Source organism: Somniosus microcephalus, chromosome 3 (genome assembly GCF_052327205.1).
Source record: "Somniosus microcephalus isolate GS21.2 chromosome 3, FLI_Smic_1.0, whole genome shotgun sequence".
Lineage (NCBI taxonomy): Eukaryota > Metazoa > Chordata > Chondrichthyes > Squaliformes > Somniosidae > Somniosus > Somniosus microcephalus.
In genome coordinates, this window is record NC_140989.1 from 12,747,458 (window position 1) to 12,764,638 (window position 17,181).

Sequence of the window (17,181 nt, forward strand, 5' to 3'; positions counted from 1 at the left end):
TCAGCCAGTGTCCCCGTTCCTGATAAATATCCAGTGACCAGCCTCCCCTCCCTTTAGTGGAAAGTACAGCCCGAGGCGGGAACGGGGCTCGGCGGTGGTGAACCACGTGGTGGAATAGTCTACCGATTCTCGCTGAGATACGAAGGACAGACACTCGGCTGAGGTATGGGGAAGGGAGCTCCCGCTGGATGCGGATCCACAACCCAGTGTGAATTAACCCCTTTTAGGGGAGGGAAGGAAGAAGATTTGGAGGGACGGGGTGTGGGGTGGTAAGGAATAAATGCGATTGGAAGGGACTTGTGACTCTCAACTACAACTATCCTTACAAGAGTGTTCAGGTACAAAGAGAAACGTGCAGCAATAATAATAACAATAATAAAAACATGTTAATTGATGAGCAATGACTGCCCGGCTCCGGCATGGACCAAATATTGGGCACGGCTCCATTGCCCAACTGCTCTCTTCCCTCAGCTACAGTCCCGTTGTGATTAGCGTGAGTTCTGAGTTGAGGTCCTCTCCCGGGTGCGATTGGGACTCCAGGGACAGTTGCACGCCTAGTCATACCTGGTGGTTAGTCCTATCAGCCGTGTGGATGGTGGATGGGTGCTCTCGGGTGTGGTTCCTCATGCGGTTGGAGCCCTGATACTGAATGGCCGAGGACGTGGGCAGGCAGAACTCCCGGAAGCACCTCTTGAAGTTCTCGTCCAGGAATGCGTAGAGGACGGGGTTGAGGCAGCTGTTGGTGTAGCCCAGGGCGATGCAGAAGTGCCAGGCCACCGCCGCGAAGAGGGTGGACGGGATCTTCACCAGGGCCCGCAGGATGACGTAGATGTGGATGGGCGTCCAGCAGACGATGAAGACAGCCACCACCACCAGGACCATCCTGGTGATGCGCCGCAGGTTCCTGTCCTTCTCCTTCGAGCCGGAGAGCATGCGGACGCTCTTCAGGCGCAGGATCATCAGGCCGTAGCACACGGTGATGATCAGGACGGGCATGACGAAGGCGAAGATGAAGACGCAGATCCTCAGGAGGTTGTCCCAGTACCACGAAGGGTGCGGGAATTCCAGCGTGCATTCCGTTTCTCCTAAAACTGAACGGGCGGGCAGGAGGAAAGCAGAAATGGTTAAATAGTGGGTTGTTGGCCAATTCTGCATAAAAGGGCTTGTAGACAAACAATGACGGACATGTAAAGACCCTTTGGTCCATCCAGCCTGTCCCACACTATTGCGATGTCTTGTGCATCACAATACAGAGACTCCCCACCCCACCCAAAACCATGTGATCTCCTGGGAGAGGCGGAAAACCAGATACAAACCCAGGCCAATTTAGGGGGAAAAAAATCTGGGAAATTCATCTCTTATCCACTAGTCGATTGAAACTAGTCTAGGAGATCACTCTGGCCCTAATAATGCCTTGCAGCACCTCGATACTTGTACGAGGTGAGTTCCACCCCAGCCAGGAACAGGTCCAGCTCTTACTTGAAGGAATTCAGCAAATCAGCATCCAGCACACGAGACAGCAGCCTGATCCATAGAAACATAGAAACATAGAAGATAGGAGCAGGAGTAGGCCATTCGGCCCCTCGAGCCTGCTCCGCCATTTAATGAGATCATGGATGATCATCCAAATTCAGTACCCTGTCCCTGCCTTCTCCCCATATCCCTTGATCCCTTTAGCCTTAAGAAATATATCCAACTCCTTCTTGAATATATTTAATGAATTGGCCTCTACTGTCTTCTGTGGTAGAGAATTCCACAGGTTCACCACTCTCTGGGTGAAGAAATTTCTCCTCATTTCTGTCCTAAATGGCTTACCCCTTATCCTTAGACTGTCACCCCTGGTTCTGGACTCCCCGACCATCGGGAACATCCTTCCTGCATCTAGTCTGTCCAATCCTGTCAGAATTTTATAAGTTTCAATGAGATCCTCTCTCATTCTTCTAAACTCCAGCGAGTATAAGCCCAATCGACCCAATCTCTCCTCATACATCATTCCTGCCATCCCAGATATCAGCCTGGTGAATCTTCGTTGAACTCCTTCCATGGCAAGAGCATCCTTCCTCAGATAAGGGGACCAAAACTGCACACAATACTCAAGATGTAGTCTCACCAAGGCCCTGTACAACTGCAGCAAGACATCCTTGTTCCTGTACTCAAACCCTCTCGCTATGAAGGCCAACATACCATTTGCCTTCTTAACCGCCTGCTGCACTTGCATGCCTACCTCCAGAGCTCCACTTGTTCCAGAGGTCCAGTTTTTCTGGGAAAGGATCCACCTTCTGACCTTTAACCTAGATCTGGCCTTGTACAACTTAAACCTGTGACCCCCTGGTCCTCCCTGACCTATGTAGTTAGAACAAACCCTCGTCTCTAACACAATCTATTCCCTTTATCACCCTATAAACCGCAATCAGATCACCCCTAAGTCAATGCTTCACTAAAGTGTCCTCAACAAGGATACCAGCTTCTGAATTGACCTGAGTGGTATCAAATCATTTGCCAGAACAACCCACTTGCCTAGGCAATTAATCCATGGAACCATTGAGGCCTTTCGGCCCAACAAACCTGCACCGATGCCAGATGTGCTTTTGGAGAAAAGGTACTGGGGAATATGGCGAGAAGGCTGGGATTGAGATTGATAAACAAAAGGGTCAACGTTGTTGGGCCAAATGGGGCCATTCCAGTTTGAGAGAACTCTTTCAGGTCCCCTATCAATCTAACACTGATCATCAGTAGAGATTTGAGAAAGAACAAGATTTCAGTGCACATTGATCTCGTACCCTCTTTATGATTTATTTCGGCTGAAAGTGAGCTTTCTCACCTCAGGGAGAGTGGAACGATACCCTACGTGTTTGGGCACCTGGTGCCCGGGCACTTACCTTTGTCGAACTGCGTAGTCGCCATTACCATGACGGGCAGTCCGATGGCCGAGGACAGGATCCAGATGCAGACGTTGACGATCTTGGCGTTGCGTGGCGTGCGGAAATCCAGAGCTTTGACCGGGTGGCAGACGGCAATGTAGCGGTCCATGCTCATGGTGGTGAGGGTGAAGATACTGGTGAACATGTTGTAGTAGTCGATGGACATGATCACCTTGCACAGCAGCTTGCCAAAGGGCCAGGTTCCCATCAAGTAGTTGACACATTGGAAAGGCAGCGTGCTGGTGGCCAAGGCATCGGCCAGAGCCAGGTTGAAAATGTAGATGTTGGTGGCTGTTTTCATTTTCGTGTACCTGAATAGCAAGGGAGGGGAAATGTTGGGAGGTCAGTACAGGGAGGGGCAGGAGTTTCCATGGACTTCTGACTCTGCTGATCACCGTGAGAGGTCTCAGTGCTACAGAAAAAATGCTTTTGTACTCTTCCCCCTAACCCCACCGAGTTAGTACCCAGTGCACTCAAATCATTCATGGCACGGGTTAGACACACAGTAAAGCTCCCTCTACACTATCCCATCAAACACTCCCAGGGCAGGTACAGCACGGGTTAGATACAGAGTAAAGCTCCCTCTACACTGTCCCATCAAACAAACCCAGGGCAGGTACAGCACGGGTTAGATAGGGAGTAAAGCTCCCTCTACACTGTCCCATCAAACACTCACAGGGCAGGTACAGCATGGGTTAGATACAGAGCAAAGCTTCCTCTACACTGACACTGTCCCATCAAACACTCCCAGGGCAGGTACAGCACGGGGTTAGATACAGAGTAAAGCGCCCTGTACACTGTCCCATCAAACACTCCCAGGGCAGGGACAGCGCGGGTTAGATACAGAGTAAAGCTCCATCTACACTGTCCCATCAAACTGTAATGTATATACCTTTAAGGGGGGAACTATCTTTTACAGCTCATGTATACTGCAGTACCGGCAGTGACCACACCTGTATATAGCACTGAGTAGTAATCTGTACAGATCAGTTCCAGTGTGAGCCACGTTGAGTAAACACCTGTTGTACCATTCTCCTGCAGTCTGTGTCTTATTATACACAGACACAACATTGGCGACAAGGCAAGTTTGAACCTACCTGCAACTCTGCATCACCTCCTGGGGATTCGTTCCTGGAGATCAATGGATTGGAGGTCAAGGCCAGAGACTCGGGCGTCGACCACGGGCAACCGCCCAGTCATCCAGCAGAGACTCGAGAATTGCAGGGGAGGCTGTCGAGAGCCAGGCTTGGCTTTCCAGTCGAGGTGGTCCAGCGAAACGGGCTGGCAACAGGTAGTGCGCAGACCCTTCCCGGACAGCGGCGGGCTAGAGCCCGACCGAGCGGCACAGCAAAGGGCTGAGCAGCGTCGACGGGGGAGAGAGAGGGCAGAGCGCACAGGGCGCAGCCTGTGTTCAGGGGCCGAGCAGCGTCGAAGAGAGGGAGAGAGAGACACGCAGAAACCCGCGAGGCGCCGCCATTTCCACGAGGACCACCGAGAGCGGCGTTGGCAGCAGCGCAGGAGAAGCGCACAAAACCTACAGGGCACCGCCATTGCCACGAGAACTGCTGGGAGCAGCGTTAGCAGCAGCGGGGAGGAAGGAAAGCGTGGGAGACGCCATTTTAAGCCATTGGGAGACGCCATTTAAAACCACACCCAAAATGCCGAAGAGTGGCAGTATCACCGCATTTGACAATGAAGTCAAAGATTGGACTACATATGTCGAACAAATAGAGGTATACTGCAAGGCAAATGAGGTGTCAGATGACAAGAAAGCGTCGGTATTGTTAAATTTAATGGGTGCAAAGACATATGGTTTATTATGAAATCTAGTAACCCCAACAAAGCCAATGGAAAAGAGTTTTGAAGACATAGTAACGATACTACAGGAACATTTAAACCCCACACCGCTGCTGATAGCAGAAAGATATAAGTTTCACAAACGGAACCAGCATAAGGATGAAAGCAATGCTGATTATTTAACAGAACTGCGCAAACAATCGAAACACTGCCAGTTTGGAGCGGGACTGGCAGATACCTTAAGGGACAAGTTTGTGTGTGGGCTTCAAAGTGAAGGAACCCAGAAACGGCTTTTATCTGAAAAGGACCTTACGCTGGAAAAGGCTTTCAGCATTGCGGTATCATATGAAGCAGCAGCACGGGGCGCTGCAGAGATACAACAGAGACCGCAAGAATATGGCACAAACGAAATGTCATATAGAACAGAGAAGTGCTATCGCTGCGGCAGAACAACACACGACCAGAATGATTGCTGGTTCAAAGACAAAGTGTGCAGACAGTGTGGAAAAGTAGGACACATAGCACGAGTCTGCAGGTCGGGAAAGAAAACCAGCAATAAGAAACCTACCAAAGAAAAGTACAAGAAGGTACATAAGATGATGGAGAATAGTTCAGACGAACAAAAGAGTGATAACGACTCCGAAAGCAGGGAACTGAGTTGTCTGAAACTACATAATGTGATCACAACGGAGGATCACCGAACCATTTGGGTCACTCTCAAGATAGCAGGAGTCCAGGTAAAGATGGAATTGGACACAGGATCAGCCCTAACAGTCATAAACCGACGGGACTATGAGCGGCTATTCTCACAAATACCCTTGAGAGACACAAAAATTATTTTGAAGACGTACACGGGGCAAAAAGTCTACCCCAAAGGAAAAATAAGGGTGACCGTTATATATAACGGTAAGGAAACACCAAAACTAGACCTGTATGTATTGCAAGATGGAGGACCACCATTACTGGGACGTGAATGGATCCGGAAAATACAACTGGATTGGCATTCCATACAGGCACTGACTGTGGCTGACAAAAAGGATGACGACGTCACACCTGGGCGACTGTCAAAGATCCTAACTGACGCGAAAGAAGTGTTCCAGCAAGGACTCGGAACACTAAAAGGCATGACAGCGACAATTAAAATAGAAGAAAACGCAAGCCCAAAATTTTTTAAGGCCAGACCGGTACCTTATGCGATCCGCCCAGCCGTCGAAGCAGAGCTGGAGAGTCTGGAACGTTCAGGAGTACTGTCCAAGGGAGACTGGAGCGAGTGGGCTACACCCATCGTCCCTGTGATGAAAAAGTCGTTGAGCAGCACGCCTGGGGAACCAATGAAGGTTCGCATCTGTGGGGACTTTAAGGTAACAGTGAACCCGGTCCTTCACACCGTACAATATCCACTTCCACGGATTGAAGATATTTTCGCCTCGCTATCTGGAGGGAAACGCTTCACTAAGATTGTTCTGGCCCAGGCGTATCTGCAAATGGAGGTAGAAGAAGCATCAAAAAAATACCTCACAATCAACACCCATAAAGGTCTCTACCAATACAACCGGCTGGTATTCGGGGTAGCATCAGCTCCGGCTATTTGGCAGAGGGCAATGGAACAAGTCCTGCAAGGGATCCCAGGGACCCAGTGTTATTTGGACGACATCCTGGTCACGGGCGAAAATGACAGTGATCACCTTGCCAACCTGGAGCAGGTGCTCACTAGATTGCAGGAATATGGGCTCCGAGCTAACTGCCCCAAATGCGAGTTTTTTAGAAAACAGATCTCGTATTGTGGCCACGTTATCGACAAAGAGGGGTTACATAAGTCCCCAGAGAAGATTGAGGCAGTAGTCAAGGCTCCAGCACCGGAAAATGTGTCACAACTGAGGTCGTTCCTCGGGCTGGTAAACTACTACCATAAGTTCTTGCCAAATTTGTCTACAATACTACACCCACTGAACACCCTACTGCAAACTGGGGTGCCATGGAAGTGGAGTGACGAATGTAGACGAGCTTTCCAGAAGAGCAAAACACTAATCACATCGAAAGAGGTATTGGCCCATTACAACCCGGCATTACCAATTCGGTTGGCATGTGATGCGTCACCCTACGGCATTGGAGCGGTGCTGTTGCACAAATTCTTGGACGGCTCAGAGAGGCCAATAGCCTTTGCGTCACGATCACTAACCTCAGCCGAGCGTAACTACGCCCAGATTGACAGGGAGGGCCTCAGCCTAGTGTGGGGAGTGAAAAAGTTCAATCACTATCTGCACGGGCAGAAATTCACCTTGCTGACTGATCACCAGCCTCTTGTCTCCATTTTTAATCCGAAGAAGGGCGTTCCGGTGATGACTGCGCAACGACTACAAAGATGGTCACTTTTTCTAGGGGCGCACCACAATGAGATTGAATATAAGGGCACGAAACAGCATGGAAATGCTGATGGGCTATCACGCCTGCCACTGCCTACTGCGGAGGAAGCACCAGCAGTGGATCCTGTCGAAATATTCCATTCGACTATAGTTGAATACCTACCGGTAACTAACGCTTGTATCGAAAAGGAAACCCGAAATGACCCGACACTGTCTCGGGTATATGATTTGACGGTGAAGGGATGGCCAGCACATGGTGACTCACTGTTGCCAGCATTCTCGACAAGGAGAGAACAGCAGTCAGTGTGGATCCCGAGTGGTAATTCCACCCAAGTTAAGGGATAGAGTGCTCAATGAGCTTCATGAGGGTCATCTGGGAGGGGTAAAAATGAAATGCCTAGCCAGGGCTTATGTGTGGTGGCCGGGAATCGATAAACAAATCGAGGACCTGACCAAGAGCTGCTCAGGATGCCAGAAAGTCCAAAATGCACCACCACAGGCCCCTCTACACCCATGGGAGTGGCCCTCATCTCCATGGCAACAGGTGCATATTGATTTTGCTGGTCCATTCATGGACTCAATGTTTTTAATAGTTGTGGATGCGCACTCGAAATGACCTGAGGTCATCAAAATGTCCTCCACCACCACGGAGAAAACTATTGCAGTCCTACGGACCACTCTTGCCAGGAATGGCTTGCCAGAACAGATTTGCTCCGACAACAGACCACAGTTTGTGTCCGAAGAGTTCCGGAGGTTCTTGAGAAAGAATGGGGTAAGACATTAAACATCCGCCCCGTATCATCCAGCCACAAATGGATTGGCTGAGAGGTTCGTACAAACCTTTGAGAAGGCAATAAAGGCTATGTACAATGACAACATTCCGCTGCAGCACAAGGTGGACAATTTCCTGTTCGCCTACCGGAATGCGACACATGCAGTCACCAACCAGGCCCCAGCCATGATGTTCTTTAACCGAAGGTTAAGATCTCGCCTGGATTTGCTCAGATCAAACGTACGAAGAGATGTTGAGAGTAAGCAATTCCAGCACATCCATGAGAAGCCAACAAGGAGCTTTAATGTAGGGCAACCAGTCTTGGCCCGCGACTACCGAACAGAAAAATGGCAGCCAGGAATGATATGCACACGGCAGGGCCCACTAATGTACACAGTGGACATTGGGGAGAGCATCGTGAGACGCCATGCTGACCAGATCCTAGAGTCACAGGAACAAGTCAACCCCATGCCTCGCCCATATGTACCTGGTGATGAACCCGACGTACAGGTCGCATCTACCCCAGAAACAGTAGCATCAGAAGCTGATGAACCAACCGACGACAGGGGGCCAGAATCGCCTCCGCACCAAGAGCAAGACACTCGGGAAAGGCGCTATCCAGAAAGGATCAGGAAGCTTCCCCAAAGACTGAATATATAAATAGATTATTTTCAGCTAATGTTGCATGTAAAAAGTGTTAATTGTAATTAGTTTGATATTTAATTGTTAAATGAGCGTTATGGTACTGTTAATCTAAAAGGGGAGGAATTGTAATGTATATACCTTTAAGGGGGGAACTATCTTTTACAGCTAATGTATACTGCAGTACCGGCAGTGACCACACCTGTATATAACACTGAGTAGTAATCTGTACAGATCAGTTCCACTGTGAGCCAGGTTGAGTAAACACCTGCTGTACCGTTCTCTTGCAGTCTGTGTCTTCTTATACACAGACACAACACAAACACTCCCAGGGCAGGGACAGTGGGGTTATGGGGATAGGGTGGGATATATGTTGGTGTAGGGGTTACGGGGATCGGGTGGGATATGTGTCGGTGCAGGCTCGATGGGCTGAATTGGCCTCTATCTGCACTGTGGGGTTTCTGTGATTTCTGTGATTTCTACACTGTCCCATCAAACACTCCCAGGGCAGGGACAGCACGGGTTAGATACAGAGTAAAGCTCCCTCTACACTGTCCCATCAAACACACCCAGGGCAGGTACAGCATGGGTTAGATACAGAGTAAAGCTCCCTCTACACTGTCCCATCAAACACTCCCAGGGCAGGTACAGCATGGGTTAGATACAGAGTAAAGCTTCCTCTACACTGTCCCATCAAACACTCCCAGGGCAGGTACAGCACGGGTTAGATACAGAGTAAAGCTCCCTCTACACTGTCCCATCAAACACTCCCAGGGCAGATACAGCACGGGTTCGATACAGAGTAAATCTCCCTCTACACCGTCCCATCAAACACTCCAGGGCAGATACAGCACAGGTTAGATACAGAGTAAAGCTCCCTCTACACAGTCCCATCAAACACTCCCAGGGCAGGTACAGCACAGGTTAGATACAGAGTAAAGCTCCCTCTACACTGTCCCATCAAACACTCCCAGGGCAGGTAAAGCATGGGTTAGATACAGAGTAAAGCTCCCTCTACACTGTCCCATCAAACACTCCCAGGGCAGGCACAGCACAGGTTAGGTACAGAGTAAAGCTCCCTCTACACTGTCCCATCAAACACTCCCAGGGCAGATACAGCATGGGTTAGATACAGAGTAAAGCTCCCTCTACACTGTCCCATCAAACACTCCCAGGGCAGGTACAGCATGGGTTAGATAAAGAGTAAAGCTCCCTCTACACTGTCCCATCAAACACTCCCGGGGCAGGCACAGCACAGGTTAGATACAGAGTAAAGCTCCCTCTACACTGTCCCATCAAACACTCCCAGGGCAGGTACAGCAGGGGTTAGATATAGAGTAAAGCTCCCTCTACACTGTCCCATCAAACACTCCCAGGGCAGGTACAGCACGGGTTAGATACAGAGTAAAGCTCCATCTACACTGTTCCATCAAACACTCCCAGGGCAGATACAGCACGGGTAAGATACAGAGTAAAGCTCCCTCTACACTGTCCCATCAAACACTCCCAGGGCAGATACAGCATGGGTTAGATACAGTGTAAAGCTCCCTCTGCACTGTCCCATCAAACACTCCCAGGGCAGGTACAGCACGGGTTACATACAGAGTAAAGCTCCCTCTACACTGTCCCATCAAACACTCCCAGGGCAGGCACAGCACAGGTTAGATACAGAGTAAAGCTCCCTCTACACTGTCCCATCAAACACGCCCAGGGCAGATACAGCACGGGTTAGATACAGAGTAATCTCCCTCTACACTGTCCCACCAAACACTCCCAGGACAGGTACAGCACGGGTTAGATACAGAGTAAAGCTCCCTCTACACTGTCCCACCAAACACTCGCAGGGCAGATACAGCACGGGTCAGATACAGTGTAAAGCTCCCTCCACACTGTCCCACCAAACACTCCCAGGGCAGGTACAGCACGGGTTAGATACAGAGTTAAGCTCCCCCTACACTGTCCCATCAAACACTCCCAGGGCAGGCACAGCACAGGTTAGATACAGAGTAAAGGTCCCTCTATGCTGACCCATCAAACACTCCCAGGGCAGATACAGCACGGGTTAGATACAGAGTAAAGCTCCCTCTACACTGTCCAATCAAACACGCCCAGTGCAGGGACAGCACAGGTTAGATACAGAGTAAAGCTCCCTCTACACTGTCCCATCAAACACTCCCAGGGCAGATACAGCACAGGTTAGATACAGAGTAAAGCTCCCTGTACACTGTCCTATCAAACGCTCCAAGGGCAGGTACAGCACTGGGTTAGATACAGAGTAAAGCTCCCTCTACACTGTCCCATCAAACACTCCCAGGGCAGATACAGCACAGGTTAGATACAGAGTAAAGCTCCCTGTACACTGTCCTATCAAACACTCCCAAGGCAGGTAAAGCACGGGTTAGATACAGAGTAATGCTGCCTCTACACTGTCCCACCAAACACTCCCAGGACAGGTACAGCACGGGTTAGATACAGAGTAAAGCTCCCTCTACACTGTCCCATCAAACACTCCCAGGGCAGGTACAGCACAGGTTAGATACAGAGTAAAGCTCCCTCTACACTGTCCCATCAACACTCCCAGGGCAGGTACAGCACGGGTTATATACAGAGTAAAGCTCCCACTACACTGTCCCTTCAAACACTCCCAGGGCAGATACAGCACGGGTTAGATACAGAGTAAAGCTCCCTCTACACTGTCCCATCAAACACTCCCAGGGCAGGTACAGCATGGGGTGGATACAGAGTAAAGCTCCCTCTACACTGTCCCATCAAACACTCCCAGGCCAGGTACAGCATGGGTTAGATACAGAGTAAAGCTCCCTCTACACTGTCCCATCAAACACTCCCACGGCAGGCACAGCACAGGTTAGATACACAGTAAAGGTCCCTCTACACTGACCCATCAAACACTTCCAGGGCAGATACAGCACGGGTTAGATACAGAGTAAAGCTCCCTCTACACTGTCCCATCAAACACTCCCAGGGCAGGCACAGCACAGGTTAGATACAGAGTAAAGCTCCCTCTACACTGTCCCATCAAACACTCCCAGGGCAGATACAGCACGGGTTAGATACAGAGTAAAGCTCCCTCTGCACTGTCGCATCAAACACTCCCAGGACAGGTACAGCACGGGTTAGATACAGCGTGAAGCTCCCTCTATACTCTCGCATCAAACACTCCCAAGGCAGGTACAGCACGGGTTAGATACAGAGTAAAGCTCCCTCTACACTGTCCCACCAAACACTCCCAGGACAGGTACAGCACGGGTTAGATACAGAGTAAAGCTCCCTCTACACTATCCCATCAAACACTCCCAGGGCAGGGACAGCACGGGTTAGATACAGAGTAAAGCTCCCTCTACACTATCCCATCAAACACTCCCAGGGCAGGTACAGCACGGGTTAGATACAGAGTAAAGCTCCCTCTACACTGTCCCATCAAACACTCCAAGGGCAGGTACAGCACGGGTTAGATACAGAGTAAAGCTCCCTCTACACTCCCATCAAACACTCCCAGGGCAGACACAGCACGGGTTAGATACAGAGAAAAGCTCCCTCTACACTGTCCCCTCAAACACTCCCAGGGCAGGTACAGCACGGGTTAGATACAGAGTAAAGCTCCCTCGACACTGTCCCATCAAACACTCCCAGCGCAGATACAGCATGGGTTAGATACAGAGTAGAGCTCCCTCTACACTGTCCCATCAAACACTCCCAGGGCAGGTGCAGCACAGGTTAGATACAGAGTAAAGCTCCCTCTACACCGTCCCATCAAACACTCCCAGGGCAGGCACAGCACAGGTTAGATACAGAGTAAAGCTCCCTCTACACTGTCCCATCAAACACTCGCAGGGCAGATACAGCACGAGTTAGATACAGAGTAAATCTCCCTCTACACTGTCCCACCAAACACTCCCAGGACAGGTACAGCACAGGTTAGATACAGAGTAAAGCTTCCTCTACACTGGCCCATCAAACACTCCCAGGGCAGGTACAGCACGGGTTAGATACAGAGTAAAGCTCCCTCTACACTGTCCCATCAAACACTCCCAGGGCAGGTACAGCATGGGTTAGATACAGAGTAAAGCTCCCTATACACTGTCCCATCAAACACTCCCAGGGCAGGTACAGCACGGGTTAGATACAGAGTAAAGCTCCCTATACACTGTCCCATCAAACACTCCCAGGGCAGGTACAGCATGGGTTAGATACAGAGTAAAGCTCCCTCTACAATGTCCCATCAAACACTCCCAGGGCAGGTACAGCACGGGTTAGATACAGAGTAAAGCTCCCACTACACTGTCCCATCAAACACTCCCAGTGCAGGTACAGCACGGGTTAGATACAGAGTAAAGCTCCCTCTACACTGTCCCATCAAACACTCCCAGGGCAGGTACAGCACAGGTTAGATACAGAGCAAAGCTCCCTCTACACTGTCCCATCAAACACTCCCAGGGCAGGTACAGCACGGGTTAGATACAGAGTAAAGCTCCCTCTTCACTGTCCCATCAAACACTCCCAGGGCAGGCACAACACAGGTTAGATACAGAGTAAAGCTCCCTCTACACTGTCCCATCAAACACTCCCAGGGCAGATACAGCACGGGTTAGATACAGAGTAATCTCCCTCTAAAATCTCCCACCAAACACTCCCAGGACAGGTACAGCATGGGTTAGATACAAAGTAAAGCTCCCTCTACACTGTCCCACCAAACACTCGCAGGGCAGGTAGAGCACGGGTCAGATACAGTGTAAAGCTCCCTCCACACTGTCCCACCAAACACTCCCAGGCCAGGTACAGCATGGGTTAGATACAGAGTTAAGCTCCCTCTACACTGTCCCATCAAACACTCCCAGGGCAGATACAGCATGGGTTAGGTACGGAGTAAAGCTCCCTCTACACTGTCCCATCAAACACTCCCAGGGCAGATACAGCACGGGTTAGATACAGAGTAAAGCTCCCTCTACACTGTCCCATCAAACACTCCCAGGGCAGATACAGCATGGGTTAGATACAGAGTAAAGCTCCCTCTACACTGTCCCATCAAACACTCCCAGGCCAGGTAGAGCATGGGTTAGATAAAGAGTAAAGCTCCCTCTACACTGTCCCATCGAACACTCCCAGGGCAGGCACAGCACAGGTTAGATACAAAGTAAAGGTCCCTCTACGCTGACCCATCAAACACTCCCAGGGCAGATACAGCACGGGTAAGATACAGAGTAAAGCTCCCTCTACACTGTCCCATCAAACACTCCCAGTGCAGGCACAGCACAGGTTAGATACAGAGTAAAGCTCCCTCTACACTGTCCCATCAAACACTCCCAGGGCAGATACAGCACAGGTTAGATACAGAGTAAAGCTCCCTGTACACTGTCCTATCAAACGCTCCAAGGGCAGGTACAGCACTGGGTTAGATACAGCGTGAAGCTCCCTCTACACTCTCCCATCAAACACTCCCAAGGCAGGTAAAGCACGGGTTAGATACAGAGTAAAGCTCCCTCTACACTGTCCCACCAAACACTCCCAGGACAGGTACAGCACGGGTTAGATACAGAGTAAAGTTCCCTCTACACTGTCCCATCAAACACTCCCAGGGCAGGTACAGCACGGGTTAGACACAGAGTAAAGCTCCCTCTACACTGTCCCATCAACACTCCCAGGGCAGGTACAGCACGGGTTATATACAGAGTAAAGCTCCCACTACACTGTCCCATCAAACACTCCCAGGGCAGGTACAGCACGGGTTAGATACAGAGTAAAGCTCCCTCTACACTGTCCCATCAAACACTCCCAGGGCAGGTACAGCACGGGATAGATACAGAGTAAAGCTCCCTATACACTGTCCCATCAAACACTCCCGGGGCAGATACAGCCTGGGTTAGATACAGAGTAAAGCTCCCTCTACACTGTCCCATCAAACACTCCCAGGCCAGGTACAGCATGGGGTGGATCCAGAGTAAAACTCCCTCTACACTGTCCCATCAAACACTCCCAGGGCAGATACAGCATGGGTTAGATACAGAGTAAAGCTCCCTCTACACTGTCCCATCAAACACTCCCAGGCCAGGTACAGCATGGGTTAGATACAGAGTAAAGCTCCCTCTACACTGTCCCATCAAACACTCCCACGGCAGGCACAGCACAGGTTAGATACACAGTAAAGGTCCCTCTACACTGACCCATCAAACACTTCCAGGGCAGATACAGCACGGGTTAGATACAGAGTAAAGCTCCCTCTACACTGTCCCAGCAAACACTCCCAGGGCAGACACAGCACAGGTTAGATACAGAGTAAAGCTCCCTCTACACTGTCCCATCAAACACTCCCACGGCAGGCACAGCACAGGTTAGATACACAGTAAAGGTCCCTCTACACTGACCCATCAAACACTCCCAAGGCAGATACAGCACGGGTTAGATACAGAGTAAAGCTCCCTCTACACTGTCCTATCAAACGCTCCCAGGGCAGGTACAGCACCGGGTTAGATACAGCGTGAAGCTCCCTCTACACTGTCCCATCAAACACTCCCAAGGCATGTACAGCACGGGTTAGATACAGAGTAAAGCTCCCTCTACACTGTCCCACCAAACACTCCCAGGACAGGTACAGCACGGGTTAGATACAGAGTAAAGCTCCCTCTACACTATCCCATCAAACACTCCCAGGGCAGGTACAGCACGGGTTAGATACAGAGTAAAGCTCCCTCTACACTGTCCCATCAAACACTCCCAGGGCAGGTACAGCACGGGTTAGATACAGAGTAAAGCTCCCTCTACACTGTCCCATCAAACACTCCAAGGGCAGGTACAGCACGGGTTAGATACAGAGTAAAGCTCCCTCTACACTGTCCCATCAAACACTTCCAGGGCAGATACAGCACGGGTTAGATACAGAGTAAAGCTCCCTCTGCACTGTCCCATCAAACACTCCCAGGGCAGGTACAGCACGGGTTAGATACAGAGTAAAGCTCCGTCTACACTGTCCCATCAAACACTCCCAGCGCAGATACAGCATGGGTTAGATACAGAGTAGATCTCCCTCTACACTGTCCCATCAAACACTCCCAGGGCAGGTACAGCACGGGTTAGATACAGAGTAAAGCTCCCTCTGCACCGTCCCATCAAACACTCCCAGGGCAGGCAGAGCACAGGTTAGATACAGAGTAAAGCTCCCTCTACACTGTCCCATCAAACACTCGCAGGGCAGATACAGCACGAGTTAGATACAGAGTAAATCTCCCTCTATACTGTCCCATCAAACACTCCCAGGGCAGGTACAGCACGGGTTAGATACAGAGTAAAGCTCCCTCTACACTGTCCCATCAAACACTCCCAGGGCAGGTACAGCACGGGTTAGATACAGAGTAAAGCTCCCTATACACTGTCCCATCAAACACTCCCAGGGCAGGTACAGCACGGGTTAGATACAGAGTAAAGCTCCCTCTACAATGTCCCATCAAACACTCCCAGGGCAGGTACAGCACGGGTTTCGATACAGAGTAAAGCTCCCTCTACACTCTCCCATCAAACACTCCCAGGGCAGGTACAGCATGGGTTAGATACAGAGTAAAGCTCCCTATACACTGTCCCATCAAACACTCCCAGGGCAGGTACAGCACAGGTTAGATACAGAGTAAAGCTCCCTCTACACTGTCCCATCAAACACTCCCAGGGCAGGTACAGCACGGGTTAGATACAGAGTAAAGCTCCCTCTACACTGTCCCATCAAACACAGCTTTGGGGTACTGAAGTATCAGATCAGATCTATTGTCGTTGGTTCCTTGATGCACTTTCAGTTATTGCGCAAGGGAATGTCTTGTGGAAAGAATAATGATTATTGCTTAGCAAAAGCGTCATTGTTACCTGAGAATAGGGAGTGAGAACATTAAAATCAAGTGTTTCAGAATCTTTCCATCGCTTGAGGTTGCCTCTCCCCCACGCATGCCTTGTAACTTCCTTCTGTCCTTTAAGACCTGGTCTGCAGTTCGGCCACCTCAGTGTTGGAGTGTATTTGGTTGGAAGGAAGTCGGTGTGTGTTTCAGTCAGCATGTCACAGTGTAATTACACCCTCCTCCCAGTGGCAGCACTGCAGTGCCACCAATGGCTTTGGAGGACAGTGGGGTGTAATTACAGTGTGACGATCTAACATAGGCAGTTTCCGTTGTAAATGTGGACACAGGAATTTATAATGCAAGTATATCTGTAAAAATAAGGACTGAGTGCCTGACTTTAAACCTGGAACTGCATTGTGTCTGCCCACCCTGGTCCAATGATCCCACGCCCTCTAATCCTGCCTCACCTGAACACTCCAGGAGATGGGCCAGTTATATAATGCTGTCAGGGTCATAGTGCATCACTGAAAACAGACACAATCCTTCAGCTCAGGGAGGTAAGAGTTTCTCGGGGGCCTGCTGAGGCTTGAAGCATATTATCCAATGGGGGCGGTGTCATAGGACACTCGCTGCATTGATGTGGAGTCACCCCACCCCCTCCCTCACCCTGAAACTCCTCTCACAGGTACATCACTCTACATTAACGGGTACCATCCTTAGTAGTGTTAAACCGGTGTGCCTGGTGTGTGTTTGTGTCTACCTGAGTGTTTGTGTGTGTGTGTGTGTGTGAGTTTGTGTGTGTGAGTGTGTGTGTGTGTGAGTGCGTGTGTGTGAGTGTGTGTTTGTGTGTGAGT

The 17,181-nt window shown here is 50.2% G+C and overlaps 1 protein-coding gene across 1 annotated transcript; it reads right to left on the reverse strand.

Moving 5' to 3' along the window:
- Positions 1–558: 558 nt before the first annotated feature.
- On the reverse strand, positions 559–3,232 carry oprm1 (opioid receptor, mu 1). Its single transcript, XM_085977431.1, has 2 exons — positions 2,880–3,232; positions 559–1,085 (listed from the first exon to the last, which is right to left on the reverse strand). The coding sequence occupies exons 1-2, from the start codon at positions 3,220–3,222 to the stop codon at positions 559–561; spliced, it is 870 nt and encodes a 289-aa protein (XP_085833557.1). The 5' UTR covers positions 3,223–3,232.
- Between the last annotated feature and the right edge of the window lie 13,949 nt (positions 3,233–17,181).

Bases quoted from the DNA above. Each gene is read 5' to 3' on its own strand.
- oprm1 (XM_085977431.1), bottom strand. From the start codon at position 3,222: ATGAAAACAGCCACCAACATCTACATTTTCAACCTGGCTCTGGCCGAT. The intron at 1,086-2,879 runs GTAAGTGCCCGG...GTTCAGTTTTAG, and splicing joins GACTACGCAGTTCGACAAAG to GAGAAACGGAATGCACGCTG.